Source organism: Orycteropus afer, unplaced genomic scaffold (genome assembly GCF_000298275.1).
Source record: "Orycteropus afer afer isolate SDZICR_OR568_19922 unplaced genomic scaffold, OryAfe1.0 scaffold00043, whole genome shotgun sequence".
Classification (NCBI taxonomy): Eukaryota; Metazoa; Chordata; class Mammalia; order Tubulidentata; family Orycteropodidae; genus Orycteropus; species Orycteropus afer.
The window spans coordinates 868,819-883,478 of NW_006921630.1; the positions used below are offsets into that span (position 1 = coordinate 868,819).

General features: G+C 41.5%; 1 protein-coding gene across 1 annotated transcript in view; it reads left to right on the forward strand.

Moving 5' to 3' along the window:
* The window catches only part of PAPPA2 (pappalysin 2), a 513,722-nt gene that overhangs the window by 389,968 nt on the left and 109,094 nt on the right, over window positions 1-14,660 (forward strand). The window contains exons 15-16 of the mRNA XM_007937607.1: window positions 1,943-2,120; window positions 3,558-3,771. Of these exons, the coding sequence (XP_007935798.1) occupies window positions 1,943-2,120; window positions 3,558-3,771 (392 nt within the window). The remainder of the gene's footprint in view (window positions 1-1,942; window positions 2,121-3,557; window positions 3,772-14,660) is intronic.

Sequence of the window (14,660 nt, forward strand, 5' to 3'; positions counted from 1 at the left end):
AGGAGTGGCTGGTGGGTTTGAACCGCCAGCCTTCTGGTTAGCAGGCAAGTGTCTTAGCCACTATGCTACCAGAGCTCCCTATGATATTATAGTGCTTGATTTTTAGGCATTTATATATTATTTCTTCTTGATCTCACTTTTCTATTTCTTTGCCTTTATTGTTTGCATTCTCTTTATTGTATTCTCTCAAATCATTATAGGATATAACAAATAGAAATGTATCTTCTGCATTTTCTTTACTTCCTTTCCTCCCTTACTTCTTTCTTGTTCTCCTTCTTTATCTTATTCCTCCTTCAGACATTTTCTGAGCCACTGTTTGAACATGTGTTTTGTAACTCTGATAGGACTTTAGCTCCTTCAGGGCATCTTCTTTCAGGGCAAAGCCCTTCCAAATGCTCAGTAAATGCTTATCCATTTCATTAATGGTGATGTGCTCTAGAGCTAAGGGCCCTGAAGGCATAAATGGTTAAGTACCTAACTCTCAACTGCTAACTGAGAGATTAATGGCTTGAACCCACCCAGTGGTTCCATGGGAGAAAGACCTGGCAATCTGGTCCCATAAAGATTACAGCTTTGAAGACCCTATGGGGCAGTTCTACTCTGTCACGTGGGGTCACTATGAATTGGAATCAACTTGAAGTCACGTAACAACAACAACTCTAGGGCTACCCTGCTGAAAATGATAGATTCAGTGCAATGGGTAGAATCTTTAAAATTTCCACAAGGTGTGGAAGGGGCTTTGTCTGCATTAACTCCCAGCAGTTCTCAGATACTGTACAACAACATTCTTAGTGGGAGTAATTCTCTTCAGTAGCATTAGTTGGCTTCTCAGGAAGGGTCCTACCAGAAAATAGATGGCATGCTCAAAAATGAGTAATTTCAGGAGAACTTAATAAAGGAGTTTTCATAGAGGTGTAGTTGGAGTACAGGGAAATCACAAGGAGCTGGTACAGTATCCCAGGGCAAAGGAGCTCTGTGATCACCTCTAGTTCTGAAAAGATGAGCATGGGGAGCAGTTAGCAGAAGCCACAGAAAGAGAAAGTAGGAGCTGTGTGAGAAAGGCTGCCAAAGAATGCAGCCAGCCTGCAGTAACGCCCCAGGGAAACAAGCACCCCAATCTCTCTTAAACTCCCTCCCTTACCAATCTCCTGCCAGTGTGCCTGGTGCCTGAACCCAAGCATAGTTCAAAGGTACGAACTCCTCATAGGCCAGTGTCCCTGGGCCCAGAGCAAGATGGAAGAGGGTAGACAAGAGATGTAGAGGAGCAAATGGCAGGCACCCAACCAAGCTGGAGTGCAGGAGCATCTGCATTTAATGATTCTCTCACATTCCATCAGCATTATATCTCAGCACAGTTAGATTGGGAGTCCCTGGGTGGTGCAAATAGTTAATGTGCTTGGCTGATAACCAAAAGGCTGAAGGTTCAAGTTCACCCAGAGAGACCTCGGAAGAAAAGCCTGATGATCTACTTCTGAAAAATCAACCACTGAAAACCACCTTGAGCACAGTTCTACTCTTACACACATACAGGATTTCCATGAGTTGGAATTGACTCAAGGGAAACTGGTTATTGTGAGATTATGTAAGGAGCTCTGGTGATACAGTGGGTAAGGCATTTTGGCTGATAACCAGAAGGTCAGCTGTTTAAACCTACCACCTGCTCCCTAGGAGGAAGATGAGGCAATCTACTTCCATAAAAATGTACAGCCTTGGAAACCCTATGGGGGTCACTATGATTTAGAATCGATTCAATGGCAACGGGTTAGATTTTTTTTTTTTGGTATGTATTAAAACAACAAGGTACAAAGAAGGAGAAAGATAAAATAATCCTACCTGCTTTAAATGTTTGGACAAAAAACATCTGGAGCTCTTCTAAAGCCTATAAGTTTTTCAGATGTGCCTTTTGATATGACCTTGACATAGGAAAATTCTCTGTTTCTAGAAGGAAATCCTACTCACATGTTACTCTGGGCGTTGGGACCAAGTAGTGAGCTGCACGCCCCTTGACTGTGGCCTTCCTGACCAGTATTTGGTGAATTACGCAACCTTCTCCTGTGCAGAGGGAACAGATTTTCTCAAACGCTGCTCCATCTCCTGTGTCCCACCAGCCAAGCTTCAAGGTATTGTCTGGCCAACGGGACCTGTATGCAACTTCTTTTCATTCTTCCCTGCTTTGGTGCTTTCACATTTGCTCTGCTGTACTATGATAGCAATAGCAAAGTCCCAAATGGGCAAAACCATTCCTCACAACTAGATAGATGCACTGAGTCAGAGCATCGTCCTTGAAACAAACATAGACTTCCCTGCTGTTTTCAATTGATTGTATGTTCCCTGGAGTCAAGCCAACTAACATGATTGTCCTGATAATATTAACAATCAAAACACCATTTATCATGCACATTTTGTACTTAATAGTTATAGTAATCCTATTAGTTAAGTGTTCTGAGTTCCATTTGATAAGTGAGAAAACAGTTATATAATTTGTCCCTGACAGTACTGTTAGGAAGGAATGAAGATGGGGTGGAACCTGCCCTAATTGACCCCACACCTTGCTTTTTGCCTCACCAACAGTACTTGCATGTTTGTGTACTCAACAGTTACCTAAGAGGTTTGTTCCAAAGGCAGATTCCTCAGCCTTAACTCTGAGAGGTTCTGATGTAATAAGTCTCTGCTATGGGTTGCAGACCTTGGATTACTCTTGGAGGAACCTTTAATTATACTGAGACATATGATGTGGTATTTAAGCACATAACTTTGCATCCAAGCTGCTTTGATTGAGACCTGACTCTGCTCTTTACTAGCTTGGGCAAGTTACCTAACCCCAATTTCCTCATCTGCAAAATGGGGGATAATAACAATATATATTTCATAGGATTGTTTGAGGTTTACACAATTTCAAACATGTAAAATACTTTGGAACAGGGCCTAGCATATAAGAAGCACTATAAAAGTGCCATGTTTCATTAATATAATGCTTTCCATGATATTATCACTGCTATGTTTTTATTACTGTAAGTAGGAAGGTAGGTAATGGCTTGGTTGGTAGCCCTTCTCTCAAGAGTCACATCAAGAAATATTTATTCAATCTCTATTAGAATGGGAGTCCCTGGGTGGCACAGATGATTAAGTGTGGTTAGTAGTCAAGTGAGTAGTCACTCACTTGACTACTAACCAGAGGGTTGGCTGTTTGAAATCTGTCTAGTGGTGCCTCAGAAGAAAGTCCTGGCTGTCTTCTTCCTAAAGATCACAGATTTGAAAACTCTATGGTGCACAGTTGTACTCTGCACACATGGGGTTGCTATAAGTCAAAGTTGACTTGACAGCAGCTGTTTTGTCTTTTGGGTTTATTCTGTCTAGAAGACGACATTGGATACTCTCTGGGTGAAAAGATACAGGATAAACATTTGACTTGCCAACAAAGAATAATGTACACTCTGAGAATGGCAGTATGTTGACAGGTTTTCTTCCCCCCTCCCCCCACCTTCTGTTATTATATTGTTGTTGTATTTTTGGACTCTCTGTTCTGAGCATGCTGTGCTTCTCTTTCCTGGTGTCAGGACTGAGCCCGTGGCTGACCTGTCTTGAAGATGGGCTGTGGTCCCTCCCAGAAGTCTACTGCAAGTTGGAGTGTGATGTCCCCCCTATTGTTCCCAATGCCAACTTGCTCCTGCCTCATTGCCTCCAGGGCAACCATGATGTGGGCTCCGTCTGCAGATACGAATGCAAACCAGGATACTATGTGCTGGAAAATGCGGAGAGTAAAGTCAAGAAGTAAGTTGAACTGTTTCTGACCTGGCAGCTCTATTGACCCTCACACCCTGCTCCTATTCCCTCATTTACAAATCCCAGAATGATAGCTATAGAAATAATGTTAAAACCTGTGGGTTATCTATTACTTGTTTTGTTGGTTATTCTGGATAATCTCTCATCTGCAAAGGTGTATTCCCAGTCATGAAAAAGCTGTGCTTTCTATGAAGATGTCTCTATTCCTAGAATGTCTCTATTCCCTCAGTCTCAGGGAATCCTTCCCTGATTGTTGTTTTTCTTGAAAATAAGATGTTAGGAGCTTCTCAAATCTTTTAAGTGTCACCTAAATCTAGGTCTGTGCTGAAACATACATCAATATACTGCAGGCTCTGGGACAAACTGCGTAGTGTCATCCTCAGTTCAGGTACTTAATATCTACATAATGTTGGGAAGTATTCTTTCTCTGCCTTGGTTTTCTCATCTGTAAAATTGACATAATAATAATATCTACTTCAGAGTTGATAAAGGGACTAAATGAATTAATATGTGTTAGAAAATTTTGTTGTTGTTGTTGTTATGTGCTGTTGAGTCAGACCTGACTCATAGCAACCCCTCCTTGGGTTTCCAAGGCAGCATCATTACGGAAGTAGATTGCCCCATCTTCCTTCCGAGGAGTGGCTAGTGGGTTTGAACCACCAGCGTTCTGGCTAACAGTCAAGTGCCTTAGGCACTATGCTACCAGAGCTCCTCAATATAATTCAGCTACAGACTTTCTGCTTCCTCCTTTCTGAACCTTGCTTCTGACATGGATGATGTGTGAACCCTCCTAGACACAGAAGCCAGAGGTGCCTTCTTCTGAAGGCCTGGGGGGTTCAGAAACCACACAGGCTTTGCAACATAATTTAGAGAAAGGTCTTTGAAGAGATTCATGCTGGGGTTCACATCCTGGTCCCCCCATTATCAGCTGTGTGTATCTGTAAATTGATGATAATACCTATGTCAGAGTGTGGATTTGAGGACTCAGTGAGATAATGCATATAAATTCCAGTGCCTGGCATGTGCAAACAGCTCAATAAATGCTAACAGGAGCTCTGGTAGCACAGTGACTAAGACATCTGACTGCTAGCCAGAAGGTTGGTGGTTCAAACCTACCAGCCACTCCACAGAAGCAAGACTGGCCAATCTACTTCTGTAAAGGTTTACTGCCTTGGAAATCCAATGGCGGTCACTATGAGTCAGAATCAACTCAGTGGCAGTGGGTTTGGGTTTTTTTGGGTGGGAGGTGTAGTTAAGGTTGTGTATCAGCTTGGCTAGGCCAAGGTTTTAAGTGGCTGGGTAGCTGGATATAATTATTCTTTATTGTGACATTGTAATCACCTGCATGGTAGAACCTGTTGGAAGCAGCTAAGTGGCTCCCTGCATGGTATGGACTGCTTCCAATGTGTAAGAAGTTTTGAGACAGATCTCTAGCCTTTTGACACATCTGCATCCTGCATTTAGCCAAGTCTTCATCTCAGTGGCCTGCCCTGTTGCCTGCTGATCTTTGGATTGTGATTTCTACTTGCTGACCTTGAGTTTATCAGCCTCAGCAGCCAGCAGCTGCATGAGTTACATGAATCCTCCAGCTCCAGTGGGCCTGGACTAAGACATAGAGCTAAAGCCCAAGATCGAGGGTGCCTTACCCAGCCCCTAGTGCCAACACTCTGAATTTGGACTTCTAGTTTCCTAAACTGTAAGAGAATAAATTTCTGTTTGTTAAAGCCAGCCAGTTGTGGTATTTTTGTTATAGCATCACTAGAGAACCAAGACAGGTAGCTTTAAGAAAAAGAATCTCCTCACATTCACTAAATAATAGGTACTCTTCTTCTACCACAAAATATGTAAGGACAGGAGCAAATCAAATTTATTTCTTATCCCAATACTTAGAACAAAGCCTTAGTAGGTATTTAAAAAAAAAAAAAAAAGTTTTTTGAACTAACAAAATCCCAGCCATGGCATTGCTATGGAGCCAGGAGATACCAACTTTGCTTGTAAGTTAGAATTCTCTAAGGAGGCAGAAGATCGGGAAATAGGCTGTCTGGCTTGCACTTGCCCTTCCATTGGTTGAACCCAAGACATCTTACTATGGGGCTGAGAGAGACAAGGCTTTCTCACCCAGGGCCTTCTGCTCCAGAGAAGGCCTCACTCACGTGTGAGTGGTGAAGGGCAAGCCTCCTCTGACCCTCTCAGTCCAAAGGAAGAGCCTGGCTGATCAGAGCATGAACAACACTGATGAAAAATTCATTGGAGGCCACATTATTTGGTCCAGTGGACTCTATCTGGTGTAGCAAACAGTTTCTGACAACTGAGAACACATTTGCATGTGATTTTAATATGATTTAGGATCCATTTGCATAGGCACACAGTGAGAGGTAATACAGTGAGTGCTCAAGCAATCTCCAAGTGAAAATGTTATTACAGCTAGCCTGAAGGCTCTCTTTCCTTGTTTTTCTCACTCTTTCTTTTTGCCTTCTTTTTCACTCACCTGCAGCCCACTTAGATATCTGAAAACAGAGCAGTGAAGTTAATTGAGGGCAAGAGAAAAGACTCAGGACCAGGAGGTACCAAAGGTGGGGAGATGACTTCCGTTTCCTGGGCCTGAATGTTGCATTGGGAGCAATGAAGCTTCTATCCAGAACTCTGGCCTTTGTGCCTGACCCCTTTCTCTCTGATACCGACCTCTCCGCCCCTGGGCAGGGACACTCTAGGGCCATTTGTTTGTCGACCCAGATTTTCTGGCTGAGAAACTGGACGCTTGCATCACAATGTCGGCATCAGTTCTAGCTTAAACATTTACATTCGCAAGTCCTGTACTGAAGAGAGATTATTATTTACCACACTGTGTAAACTGATTAAATCTTAGTCTACACCTGTTTACATAGCAGGCCTCGGACTAGTAATCAGAAGTTTGCACATCAGGCGTAAATCACTGTCACTTCTTGCTCAGTGTTTACTCAAGGAACTGTGTCAGCCTCGTTACTTGCATGGTAGAGAGAGCTCCGTGCTGTACAAATGGAATCCTAAAGTTCTTTCTAGGACATGCAAGCATAGAAGAGAAGAAACTGAGAAATTCAGACAGGAAAATCATTCCAAATGGAGTATACAATGTAATCGGGGTAGGGGAGGACCTCGTGGCTAGACTCGTAACTTGTTGTTTGTGTGATTCTGGTCAATATACTCAATATCAATCTGACTCAGTTTTGGCATCTATAATGTGAGGGTAATAGTTATTTCTATCCCACAGTGTTGTGTTGGGGCTGAAATCAGATAATCTACTGAAAACATTTTATGAACTCTGAAGTTGAATGCAAGTGCTAGATATTACTATTATTATTACTGCTACTGTGGTAAATATGTATGGAGCAAAACATTTGGCCATGTCAGTATTCTTCACATGTATGATTCTGTGACTTGATGGTGGCACAATGGTTAAGCAGTCAGCTGCTACCCAAAACGTTGACGATCGGAACCCACCCAGTGGCTCTAGCCAGAAATGGCTTGGCGATCTGTTCCTGTAAAGATTACAACCTGGAAGACCTTATGAGGCAGTTCTACTCTGTCACATGGGGTCACCATGACTCAGAAATCCACTCAGCATTACCTAACAACAACTTGTTTAACATGTTGTTCAACCGTCACTATTATGTTCCCAAATTTTTCCATCACTCTGAACAGAAGCTCAGTGTCCCCTGAGCAGAGTTCTCCTTTGCCTCTCCCTCCCACCCACTCCTGATAATCACTAATAAATTTGTCCAGATACATGCAACATGGATGAACCTTGAAAGCAATATGCTTAATAAATCAATCATAAAAGGGTAAGTAGTATATCATATCACATAATATCTGAAATATCTAGACTAGATAAGTGCAGAGGTATCTTCCATGTGTATATATGAAAGAATCTCAAGAGTTATAATTTCTCAGTTAATCGCTGTTGAGTCAGCTCTGACTCATGGTGACTTTATTGTAACAGAAGGAAATATTGTCTAGTCCTGGACCGTCTTCACGATTATCGGTTTGCTCGAGTCTATTGTAGGTACTGTGTATTTTGACTACTTATATCTACAAGCAAAATATCATGCAATATTCCATTATGATTCATAGGTCTTTTATTGGCTACTTTTCAGAAGTAGATGGCTAGGCCTTTCTTCTTAGTCTTAGTTTGGAAGCTCTACTGAAACCTGTCCACCATGAATGATCCCATTTCTATTTGGTGTATTAGTGGCATAGCTTCCAGTGTCATAATAACACATGAGCTACCCCAGTATGACAAACTGACACACAGGTGAAGAATTATCCTTATGAATTAATTATACTGTCAAATGTCTGCCAGACTTTCCATACTGTCCTTCTGTCCTTTCGCTCATCTTATATATGATGCTTATGAAGTTTAGCACTCAGTTTTGTGATAAAATCACAGGTGTAGTTATAATTGATATCAAGTTATGTTTGAGAAGTTTTTTTGTTTATTAAGTTTCTTAAGAAGTTTCTGGTGGGAATTTCATTTCTGTAGCTTTTCAGAATTGTGAAGAAATTGAAACTGAGTTTGAATTTAATTTGGATAAAAATGTGAAAAAAAAAGTTTAAAATATCCTATAATAAGGTCATGGTGATATAAATTATGGTACTCTGTTTATTAATTAAAGAACTCTGGTGGTTCAGTGGTTAGAGCATTTGGCTGCTAACCATGAGGTCGGCAGTTCAAACTCACCAGCCTCTCTGTGGAAGAAACATGAGACAGTCTGCTTCCATAAAGATTTACAGCCTTGGAAACACAATGGGACCATTCTACTCTGTCCTGTGGGGTAGCTATGAGTCAGAATTGACTCAATGGCAGTGGATGGGTTTATTAATTAGGATTCTTTCTATTGTGACAGAAAACTTGACCCAAAATAGTATAAACAAATGAGCCCAGGGCAAGAGTGCAAAAGAGGCCTACATATGGTATTCTGAATACTTGAAAGTTATAAAGCAAATTTTAAAACTCTTAAGTAAAATTTGTTATATCCTCCTAGCTGATAAATATTCATCATTAACAACCTAGAAGGCCAGGTTCAAATTTAAAATCCTAAATTGTTTATAATTCTGCTCTATAACTTTCTATCCTCTAGTTTCTTCTGACACTATAAAGGGTCTTATGTGCACATATGTGGAGACCTCAGCCCTTACACCCAAAGTCTGTTGATACTTGCTGCAAACAACTTTTCCCTTTCCCTTCAATCTAGGGATGTACACACCAATGTGCAATCCATCTTCAAATGGGGACACAGGAAAGAGGCTTGTGTAGACCCTGGAAGTGAATTTGGAGGGTAGTTGGGCAGGGAATTTCATATTTCTATGTACCTGGAACATAGTTTAGAAGGAGACATGAACTACAGATTGTCACTTCCCCCTAATCCCTTGGATTCCTTGCTCCTTCTTGAAGCATAGGGTGGTGCTGTCCACTTTGAATCCAGTCCCTGAGGACAATGACCTGACTTGCTTAGATCTTGGTCAAGGACACCCACCTTGAAGTCACAGGTGGAGTCAGCATTCCCCAAGCCCCATCTGTTGCCCAGAGGGAAATTCAGAAGGAGGATAGATGAATATTGGAGAACAAAATAAAAATCAATAAAACAAAAATGAATGGCTCATTATTTGGTACAGCCATATGATAAAATATCCTACTACCTCTAAAGATGTTTGGAAGAATATTAAAAACATAGGAAAATATTCATGTTACAATGTTAACTGGAAAAAAGCAAAACACTAATTATTATAAGTGATATGATCCTTACTTTTTATATTAAAACTATTTTACTATCACTCTTTTTCAAGACCTGGAAAGAAACACTCTTTGTATTAACAATCATAATCTCTACCAAAACCAGTCTCATTACAGTTGAGTCGGTTCTGAGTCATAGAGACCCCTCCTTGGGTTTCCAACCCTGTATCTCTACAGAAGTAGATTGCCCAGTCTTCCTTGCAAGGAGTGGCTGGTGGGTTTGAACTGCCAGCCTTCTGGTTAGCAGTCAAATGCCTTAGGCACTACACCATCACGGGTTTTTAGATAATATATTTGTTTTCCTACTTCTTTGTATCTTCTAAATTTTGTTCACTTTTTATTATCAGATATATGAATTAACATTTAAAAACAAAATAATCAACTATGAACTGTAAAGAGTAGATTTAGTAAATTGTTTGGGGGTAGACAGTAAAAAGAAAAACTAGGCAGGTCTTTGTAAATAGTAACACCAAGGAGAGACCAGCACTCTAAGATGACAGTAAGAAGGGTAAGTGGGCACCTGAATCCTTTTGTGTTTTGAAGTTGTCAAGGATTTCATATTACTTGGTTCCACAATCAACACCAATGGAAGCAGCAGTCAAGACATCAAAAGATGTATTGCATTGGGCAAATCTGCTGCTGCAAAAAAAAAAAAAAAAAAACCCTCTTTCAAGTGATGAAGAGCAAAGATGTCTCCTTGAAGACTAAGGTGTGCCTACCCCAAGCCATGGTATTTTCAATTGCCTCTTATGCATTTGAGAGCTGGACAATGAATAAGGGAGACAAAACAAGAGTTGATGCTTTTGAGTTGTGGTGTTGGAGAAGAATACTAAGAGTACTATGATCTGCCAAAAGGACTAACAAATCTGTACTTGAAGAACTGCAGCCAGAATGCTCCTTGGAAGCAAGAATGGCCAAACTTCATCTCACACACTTTGATCATGTTGATGAAAGGAACCATTCCCTAGAGAAGGATATCATGCTTGGTAAAGTGGAGGGTCATCGAAGAAGGGGAAGGCCCTCAACAAGATAGATTGACAGAGTGGCTGCAATGATGGGCTCAGGTATAGCAAGGATCATGAGGCTGGCAGAAGACTGGGCAGTGTTTCGTTCTTCTGTGCATAAGTTTGCTATGAGTCGGAGACGACTCGGCAGCACCTAACAACACCATGCCTCTGAGCCTTCATACCTGCTATTTCTTCTGCCCAGAGCCCTCCTTTAACTTTTGCTTGTCCAATTCCCATTCTATTTTTAGCATAGGTGTGATTTCACTGGGAAATCCAGATCTCCCCAACCTGTATGAAATACATCTCCCACAGCCTCCCATTGCATTCAGAGCTTCCTTGACAACATTATTTATCCCATGGAGTTGAAATGGCCTGGTTACATGTTTATATTTTTAAATAGACTATGAATATTTTGTTAGCATCTTGTCTCCAATGGCTAATACATTTACTTGTTGGTACTCAATAAATGCTATCTGAATGGATGAAAAATGCAACAAATGCAACCATTGCCATGGAGTTGGATCCAACTCATAGCGACCCCTCTTTTGGTTTCAGAGGAGGTTATCACTATGGAAGTAGATTGTTCAACCTTCCTTCTGGGGAATGGCTGGTGGGTTTGAACCGCCTGCCTTCTGGTTAGCAGTCAAGTGCTTTATACACTATGCCACCAGAATTCCCAAATGGATGAAAGAGCTGCATTAATTAGAAAACCCAGAATAAGACATTGATGGTAAACTTGATGCTAAAAAAATGAGGTGGTAGAGGTCTCTATTTCAAGTTGTTTTAGAGTGGCAGAAAACTATATAAATACACATGTGTGTCTTTCTTTTACCAGTTGTCTCAGTGACATAAAAGGGCTGATCATTCTCCAGACTGTTTTAATTCCATTTTTTCAACAGATATTTAAGTTTGAATAGCACAACTCTGTACCGGTGCAAAAACAGCAAGGAGGCCACATGTTCTGACCTCCTCTAATCCCACAAGAGGAAGACAGGATTACCAGCAGCAACCCAAGGCCTATTACTGCAAGGCCAGACATGCTGCCTCCCTCCAGCCCTTTCACCAACCGTTCCTCCCAAAGCACCCACCACCCCTCTCCTGGGTTCGATAATTCACTGCAGTGGCCACACAGAGCTCACAGATTATGGGGTTTATTAGGGAAGCACCACAGGCTACAATTCTAGTTCCAGAAAAATGCTCAGTCTCTCTCCCAGCCCACCGTCCCTCGGCCAGCAGCCTCTCACAGTCTCTTTCCCAGCAGTGCTGGCCCCTCGGTGTCTCACTCAGCAATGCATGTCTCTTGCGTCTCTTTCCCAGCAGCACGTGTCTTTTTCAGGGGCGCGAGTCTCTTTCAGCAGCACATCTTCCTCAACCAGCAGTCAGAGAGAGTTCTGCCTCTATGAGGCCTCCTTTTGAGCCTGGCAGGGTGGTCAAACTAGCCAATCATAGCATCAGAACTCTAAGCACCTGAGAGAAAGTGGGCACCTCCAAGAACATTGTTTCATGCCACTCCCAACAGAAATACTCCAGGTGGACAACTTCAGCAATCAGGAGCTCCTCAGTTGCCCATAGAAAATCCCACCTTAGAGTTTACAAAGACTTATGGGTAGAAAAGGCACACTAAGTAATTTACTACACCACAACCAGTTAATGGAGTTCCTGGGTGGAGCTGCTCCTAACTAAAAAGTTGGAGGTTTGAGTACACTCAGAGATATCGCTGAAGAAAGATCTTAAGATCTAGTTATAAAAAACCAGCCATTGAAAACCCAATGTGGATGCACATTGGGTAACCATGAGTCAGAGTCAACTTGGCAGCAGTTGATACCAGTTAATAGTAACAGAAAAACAGATTTCAACAAGCTCATCAGAACAAGGGTTCTTACACTCAACTGCATATTAGAATCACGTGGGGAGATCTGTAAAATTTTATTGTCCACATCACAACCTAAACCAATTACATCAGAATCTCTGGGGGTAGAACCCAGACATCAGTATTTTTCAAAACTCCTCAAATCACCACCACGTATAGATAAGGGTAAGAATCACTAGGCTTGTGGAAAATTTGTTCCAGGTTGGAAGAACATCAATAATAGAAATTTGAATTCCTGACTGCTAACCAGCAGGCTGGCGGTTCAAACCTACCAGCCACTACTTAGAAGGAAGGTTGGGCGATCTACTTCTGTAGTGATACCGCCAGGGGAACCTAAGGAGGGGTTGCTATGAGTTAGGTCCGACTCGAGGGCACATAAGCACAACAAGGTATTCAGAAGAAGCCCTGGTGGAAAAACAGTTAAACACTCAGCTGCTAATTGAAAATTTGGCAGCTTGAACCCACCCAGCCACTCCGTGGATGAAAGACTGGGCAGTCTGCTCCTATAAAGATTGTAGTCCAGGAAGCTTTATGGGACCATCCTACTCTGTCATATAGGGTCACTGTGAGTTGGACTCCAATTGACAGCACGCAACAACAACAAAGTATCCAGAGTAGGCTTGTCTCTTCAAATTAGTGCAGCAACACTCTTGCATGCCAGTTTTACATGTGTCTTTGAGGTTAATTTTTTTAAGATAATAGAGAAAATACAAACAGAATTGTAATGCCAAAGAACCTGTAAAGTTTATGTAGTATCAAGAGTTCTTTTCTATTCACCTTTTATAATGCACATGAGCCCCCCTTCACATCCTTTCCTTTATTGCTATTGTTTAATTTACTTCAACATACACAAATCATTAATCATTCCTCTATGGTTTCATTAACCTGAATCCCTTGCCAAGCTAAAATAAATGTGTTTGACTTACATTTTATCAAAATGGACCGTATTATATTCTCCCTTATCTTTCACTTCCATGGTTATCTTTTTCTCATTAGGTGTTATCTTTATTTTTGAGGGTTAGTCTGACCTCATTAAGGCCCATAATTCATTTAACTTCTAAATTATCCCAACCTTCTAACTTTACTTAGTCTCTCCTTATATAAGCAGTTCATCAAGATGCTATTTGAAAAGTGCTGTGGGAGTCATATCTCCACAAGAGTACTCATAAACAGTTATCCTTTCTGAGGGTCACCTGACATATCAGCTTTCCCAAAGTTCATAAATCTATTTAAGTTGTATAAAAATAAATTTAGGTCATGACTACAATAAATGGACATCACATTGTGACTATTTAGTCTGTTGAACAACTGTTTGATTGGTGAATCCCTCCAGCAGATTCTTGTGTGAACTTCCTCCTCCTGATATTGGAAAGAGAGCCTGTGATGGGATGGGGCCAGGTGGCATGTATTGGGCCCATCTCTACACAATACAGCAAGATTAGTTAAAAGGCATTAAGTCCTGGGCTCTGTTCTTTCTAGTGGATTGTTGATGGAGATGATGGTGATGATAAAGGTGATTTGTCACTGTGTACTATGTGTACTGAGCACTTTGCATACATTATCCCAATTATCTCTCATAACAATAATAATTTTATTTTATATACATACATATATATATATATGTGTGTGTGTGTGTGTGTGTGTGTGTGTATATATATAGTTGTTGTTATGTGCCGTCAAATTGGACCCGACTCATAGCGACCCCTCCTTGGGTTTCCGAGGCAGTATCACTATGGAAGTAGATTGCCCCATCTTCCTTCCGAGAAGTGGCTGGTGGGTTTGAACCGCCAGCCTTCTGGTAGCAGTCAAGTGACTTAGGCACTATGCTACCAGAGCTCCTATTTATATATAGTTGTTCTTGTTAGGTGCTGTCAAGTTAATTTTCAACTAGTAGTGATGCTGTGTGACAGAGCAGAACTGACCCATATGGTTTTCTAGGCTAGACTCTTTATGAGAGCAGATGTGCAGATGTTGTTGTTGTTCTTAGGTGCCATCAAGTCAACTCCGACTCACAGTTACCCTGTGCACAGCAGAACGAAACACTGTCCCGTCCCACACCAGCTCCGCGATCCTTGCTAGACTTGAGCCCATTGCCACAGCCACTATGTCAATCCATATCATTGAGGGCCTTCCCCTCTTTTGTCAATCCTCCACCCTACCAAGCATGACATCCTTCTCCAGGGAATGGTCCCTTCTGACAACATGACCAAAGTAGGTGAGATGAAGTCTGGCC